General features: G+C 33.9%; 1 protein-coding gene and 2 non-coding genes across 3 annotated transcripts in view; 1 reads left to right on the top strand and 2 right to left on the bottom strand.

Moving 5' to 3' along the window:
• Positions 1-6,447, top strand: part of LOC117118039 (sodium- and chloride-dependent neutral and basic amino acid transporter B(0+)-like) — an 18,044-nt gene that overhangs the window by 1,959 nt on the left and 9,638 nt on the right. The window contains exons 3-4 of the mRNA XM_033262525.1: positions 2,311-2,433; positions 3,350-3,701. Of these exons, the coding sequence (XP_033118416.1) occupies positions 2,311-2,433; positions 3,350-3,701 (475 nt within the window). The remainder of the gene's footprint in view (positions 1-2,310; positions 2,434-3,349; positions 3,702-6,447) is intronic.
• Trnam-cau lies at positions 749-820 on the bottom strand. The gene has a single exon. It is a non-coding gene; the product is annotated as a tRNA-Met (tRNA).
• Positions 1,211-1,282, bottom strand: Trnam-cau. Its single transcript has one exon. It is a non-coding gene; the product is annotated as a tRNA-Met (tRNA).

Genomic DNA, 6,447 nt, shown 5'->3' with positions numbered 1-6,447 from the left:
TTTCTGATCTATGATTACATATGTTGCTACATATTTATATTGTTATTTAATTTATGTATATTTATTTATTATTGTTTTTCTTATGTTTTCGTATTTCACTTAACTTAGATAATTGCTTTCTAGTATCTTGCTAATTTTGTTTCATTGTAATTATTATAATTGGCCTATGTTATTTTTAATTATGTATTGTATATCGGGTTTTTTTTAATATTTAATATATGCTTGATAAGTGATGTTCACAGATTTTTGTTCAAAATTGTGATTAAGTTCGCTTTTGTGTCCATGTTCAGTCATTCAATTTATTGTACTTGTTATGTACCACCATTGTATTGCACTTTGTTTTTTGTTGTTTTTTTTTTTTTTTGACAAATAAAGAAGAGGCATAATAAGAATTGCCAAGTTAATTTTGATCATGATAATTTGTTAAATTAAAAGAAATATAAATAGCAGAACGAGGTTTTTACCATTGAACCCAGCACGCTACCGCTGCGCTCATTCACAACGTTCATTAACTGGCATAAGGTTTGTTGATTTGTTTTGGTCAGAGAAATCGTACAATGTCGTAAGTTTTAATAATAATAAAAATATACTTATCTGAGCGAGGTTTTTAGATCCTCGGGGACCTCTAGGTTACGGGCCCAGGACGCTTCCGCTGCTTCACTCTGCTTCTTACACAAAGCCTTCCTAAACTTGCATTAGTTTCCAGAAATCAAAAAATTTTGAAAATTTTGAATGAAAGAAGTATGCTTAGCAGAGCGAGGGTTCGATCCTCGGACCTCTGGGTTATGGGCCTAGCACGCTTCCGCTGCGCCACTCTGCTTCTTACATTGACCCTTCCTAAACTTGCATTAGTTTGAGAAATCAAACAATTTCAAACTTTTTCAATAATAGAAAACATACTTTAGCAGAGCAAGGTTTCGATCATCTGTCGCGATCCTCTAGGATATAGGCCCAGCCGCTTCTGCTGCCCCTCTCTGCTCTTTATATTAACGCTTCATAAACTTGAATTAGTTTTAGATATTAAACAATTTTGAAAATTGTAAATAACAAAAGTATTTAGCAAGAGCGAGGTTTCGATCCTCGGACCTCTGGGTTATTGGCCCAGCACGCTTCCGCTGCTTCACTCTGCTTCTTACACAAAGCCTTCCTAAACTTGCATTAGTTTCAGAAATCAAACAATTTTGAAAATTTTGATTAAAAAAAATATGCTTAGCAGAGCGAGGTTTCGATCCTCGGACCTCTGGGTTATGGGCCCAGCACGCTTCCGCTGCGCCACTCTGCTTCTTACATTGACCCTTCCTAAACTTGCATTAGTTTGAGAAAGCATTAATTTGAGAAATCAAACAATTTCAAAATTTTTTAATAATAGAAAACATACTTTAGCAGAGCAAAGGTTTCGATCATCTGTCGTGATCCTGTAGGTTATAGGCCCAGCCGCTTCCGCTGCGCCACTCTGCTCTTTATATTAACGCTTCATAAACTTGAATTAGTTTTAGATATTAAACAATTTTGAAAATTGTAAATAACAAAAGTATTTAGTAAGAGCGAGGTTTCGATCCTCGGACCTCTGGGTTATGGGCCCAGCACACTTCCGCTGCGCCACTCTGCTTGTGGTACTTAAAAGTTACAATAAAAGATTCTCATTGACTTCGATGATGTCTTAATAATTACGAAAATTTTGAATAAATAGAAAACTACTTAGAGAGCGAGGTTTTGATCCTCAGACCTTTGGGTTACGGGACCAGCGCGCTTCCGTGGTAAAAATAACGCTTCATAAAACGCTTCTTATTGACTTGATGATGATATCTTAACAAATTCAAAAACATAGTTCTTAAAATATTTAGCAGGGTGAAGTTTCGATCCTCGGATCTCTGGATTATGGACTTAGCACACTTGCACTGCCCCACTTATTTATATATTAATTTTAATATGTAAACGCATCATTTGTAATACATACCGTAAATATACTTAGCAGAGTGTTTCAATATTTATGAAATAAAAATTATATGATAGTAGGCCTATCCTTACTATTAGAAAATTTGTTTAAATAATTAAAATTTATCTTCACTCGCTAAAGCAGCAAAGCTCTGGGGTGGGGCTATTAAATTTGCCTGTGTTCTTCATGTGTGTTGGTATGGATCGATGTAATATAGATGCGGAGTTGTGTAACTACGATTGGTTTCAATCTTGACAGTATAAAAATATGACAATAAAAAATAAAGCCTATCAGATTCTCTATGATAATGGTAATAGATTATTTACATAATTAATTGTAGTTTATCATTGTTTTTAAATTTTAAATTTACTCAGGGGCATTTCTGATTCCATATGCCACGATGTTGCTCTTGGCCGGACTTCCAATGTTCTTTATGGAACTATGTCTTGGTCAGTTCACCAGCAGTGGACCATGGAAGATGTCACCGATGTTCCGAGGTAAGATAAAAACATTTAATAATTATAATTGAATGCTTGAATACGTGTATGTAAACAAAATAATCTTATTATTCATTTATCTTTCATTATTTTCAATTTTTTCATAAAATATAATATATTTATTATATAAATGTATTGAATTATGTACAGTAATATTTTCTTATATTCATTCATTTACCTATCTTTTATTCCAACTACACATCCATCCATCCATCCATCCATTCATTCATTCATTCAGTAAGTCATTCTTCAATCTTTCATTCACTAATTCATTCATTCACTCATTCATTCATTCACTCATTCATTCATTTATTCATTCATCCTTTCATTCAATCATTTATTCCTTTATTCATTCATGCATTTATTCATTCATCCATCCATCCATATAGTTAGATCCCCCTATCTTTCAAACCATCAATTCATCCACCTATTCATTCATTTATTCATTCATTTTCTTCATTCTTTCATCCATCCATCCATCCATCTATCTGTCTATCCATCTATCCTTCAAGCCCTCAATTTATCCATCCATCCTTCCATTAATTTATTCATTCAACCACCCATCAACCCACCCACCCATTGATTGATTGATTCATCAGTCATTCATTCATTCATTCATCCATTTATTCATTAAGTCATTCATTCATTAAGTCATTCATTCATTCATTCATCTATCCATTCTTCTGTCCGTCCTTTCATTCATTCATTCATTCATTCATTCATTCATTTATTCATTTATTCCTTTATTCATTTATTCATTTATTCATTTATTCATTTATTCATTCATTCATTCATTCATGCATGCATGCAAACATCCATCAATTAATTTATGAATCTATCCATCCATCCATCCATCCATCCATCCATTTTCATTATGTTTATTATTTCCGTCACATTTTTTTCTTTGGTTTAACAGGCATGGGATATGGTATGGTGATGATTTCCGCGTGTATAGGACTTTACTACAACGTAATCGTAACATACACGTTGTATTACATGTTTGCGTCCTTCACCACGATGCTGCCGTGGGTGGGCTGCAACAACTCATGGAACACGGACATGTGCAACGGCTTCTACGACGAATGTCTGAGCAAAGGGGACAGTATTATGACGGTGAACAACACATGCGTGGCAGTGGCGTCTATGTCGGAGGATATGCTGGAGTATTATGGCGTCAAGTATAGTGCCATCTCGGGGCTATTGGACTTGTCCAACTACACTGACCCTCTTCAGGGTCAGAGGAGACTCCCGAGTGAAGAGTATTTCAAGTAAAGACAAACGCTTTACAATTTTGATTGGGATTTTGTTATACTACAATGCTTTAATGCAATGATGATTATGATAACACGACCGAAATAATAGCCAACCTATATTGCAATACTGAAAATATGTCCGAATATTATCTAAATAATAGGCCAACCTAAATAATATTAATGATATATATAATGCAAATAGCAGTATTATACAGATAATAATAATGATTACAATATTTAAAATAAGGAATGTAGAATAGTGAAAATGATGATGATCATAATTTAATAATACTAACACTACTACTACTACTACTACTACTACTACTACTACTACTACTACTACTACTACTAATAATAATAATAATAATAATAATAATAATAATAATAATAATAATAATAATAATAATAATAATAAAACAAACATTGACTACAACATCTATTATGTTAACTTTGTTTATATGACAATATAGGGAATCTTAACATACTTGATTATTATTTGGCATATTTATCATCATCGCCTTCATTATTATAACTGTTATTATTATTATTATTATTATTATTATTATTATTATTATTATTATTATTATTATTATTATTATTATTGCCTTTTCCCAGGAGTAGTTTGAAAAGCATTGTTTTTTTTTTTCTGGCATATTTTTTTTTTTGGCCGTCACGTTGGTCTTTTCCCATGCTTAGAATTTTTCCGTGCTTTGCCGAAGTATAGGCCATCAAGAATGTTCCTCCTAATATTTAGTGTCAATCTATGGTGTTGGGGCGGGGAGGTGTGTGCGAGGACCAATATAAAATGATTTAAGGTCAAACAGTCTACATCGGATATTTCAAAAACCGGTCAGTTGATCTGAATGAAACTTACGGGAAAGTTTAATCAAGTTACAAAGAAGAATTTTTTTTTTTATGTTATTGACGATCCAGTGAAGGGTGTAAATTTGAAGGTTTTTTTCATTTTTTGAGGACCCAGACTTAAATATCTTTTTTTAAAAGACGAATGGGTCTAAATGAAATATTCTATAATAGGCCTACTTTGTAAAGGTCTTGTAAAAAAAATGATTAAATTATTGTGCCGATTCTGAGTAGGGTGATTGGCCGAGCGGTTAAGTCAGGGGCACCGTGACCTTTAGCTCTAATATCGGCGTTGGTTCGAACGGCTCACTCGCCAATGGTTCCGGTGGTGGAACAAGTCTTCTCGAATAAGGACTTTAAACCGTAGGCCCGGTGTACGCATTTGGCTCGTGTGCACTTTAAAGAACCCGGTACATCATTCAAGAAGAGTAGGGGGTTACCCCGGTGTACTGGTCCAATAAGTACCCTGTTGTTAAATGGATATGCCACGTAAGACAGTGGTTAAGTTCACTTTTTATAGACCGGTCGGATTTGGAGGAAGGTGTCACATTTTTGCAGAATTTACCAGACCAACTTTTTCTAATGTATTTTTTGACGTAGATTACGAATCTGATTGTTGATCGGTCCGGGGAGGGGGATTTTTTGCATTATTTTACAAAAATAATGTTTTCAATGTAATTTAGGTCATAGATTCGAGAAAGAATGACAGTTGGACAGGTATGGGGTTCGTTCAAAAGTTATGGGTCAAAGTTCAAATAGAATATAATCTGAGAAGTGGTATTACAGGTGTGTGTGATAAATGTACAGAAGAAACATTTTTGACATATTTTTTGGGCTCAGAATCTAAATTTGGTTGTTAATCGGGCCAGGGAGATGATTTTAATATAGGAAAGGTCGAAGTATAAGAAGGGGTTACAAATATTCCTACCTATATCAAAATAATGTTTTACATTTGCACCACACATGCGTCAACATTTTCTTAATTATTAGTGAGAAGGGATAAAACATTATAATAATTTACTTGGTTTGTTTTAAAGACTGTTGTTTATCCGTATTTTAGTTTAAGTATTTAGTGTAAGTTGCATAATTTTCTTTCTGCTTTCCTTTGTTTATAATCATTTTATAATTATCTTGGGTGCACCATCAAAAGGATCAGTGCCGCTGACCTGAAAGTACTGTGTGATAAATGTGAAAAAAGAAACATCGCATTTTCCAATTTGGGCGTAGAATCCGAATTTGATTGTTGATTGGTCCAGGGAGGGGTATTTTTCGAGATATGAGGGGTCAAAGGTTAAATTCGCCATATTTAAGAAAGGGGTCCTAAATGTGCAAGAGTTTACGAAAATAATGTTTTCAATGTAATTTAGGTCATATATTCGAGAAAAAATGACAGTTGGACAGGTGTAGGGTTTGTTCAAAAGTTATTGGGGTTAAACTTCAAATAAAATATAATCTGGGAAGTGGTATTACAGGTGTGTGTGATAAATACCAAAATAATGTTTTACAATGTAATTTTGTCGTAAATGTTTAAAACTTTAATATTAAGTACCTAAAAATTCATCCTCACTCTCCGACATTTCATCCTCTATGTCTACTTCTAAATTTGTCGTCAATTTCACTTTCACTGCCACTGTAACCTTCACTTCCTTCACTTGTTTCAGTAAGTAATTCGATCAGATCATCTGACATCACAGCATTTGTCCAAAGAATTTCGCTGTCAGCGGCCCACCCATGATTCTGTGGATTTGGAGCATCAATTATGGGGACACACAATTGCCTCCATAAACGGCAGACATAATTGGCTCTCTGTATGTGTAGATACAGGCATTCTTTACAGGGTGGTAAGAAGGAAAGGTCTACAAATTTACCACTTTTGTTATATTTTTCACAAAACAGATGT

The sequence above is a fragment of the Anneissia japonica genome, unplaced genomic scaffold (genome assembly GCF_011630105.1).
Source record: "Anneissia japonica isolate Jap-2015-1 unplaced genomic scaffold, ASM1163010v1 scaffold287844_len763494_cov143, whole genome shotgun sequence".
Taxonomy (NCBI): domain Eukaryota; kingdom Metazoa; phylum Echinodermata; class Crinoidea; order Comatulida; family Comatulidae; genus Anneissia; species Anneissia japonica.
The sequence above is the reverse complement of the archived record's forward strand: the minus strand, read 5'-3'. Positions and strand labels throughout refer to the sequence as shown.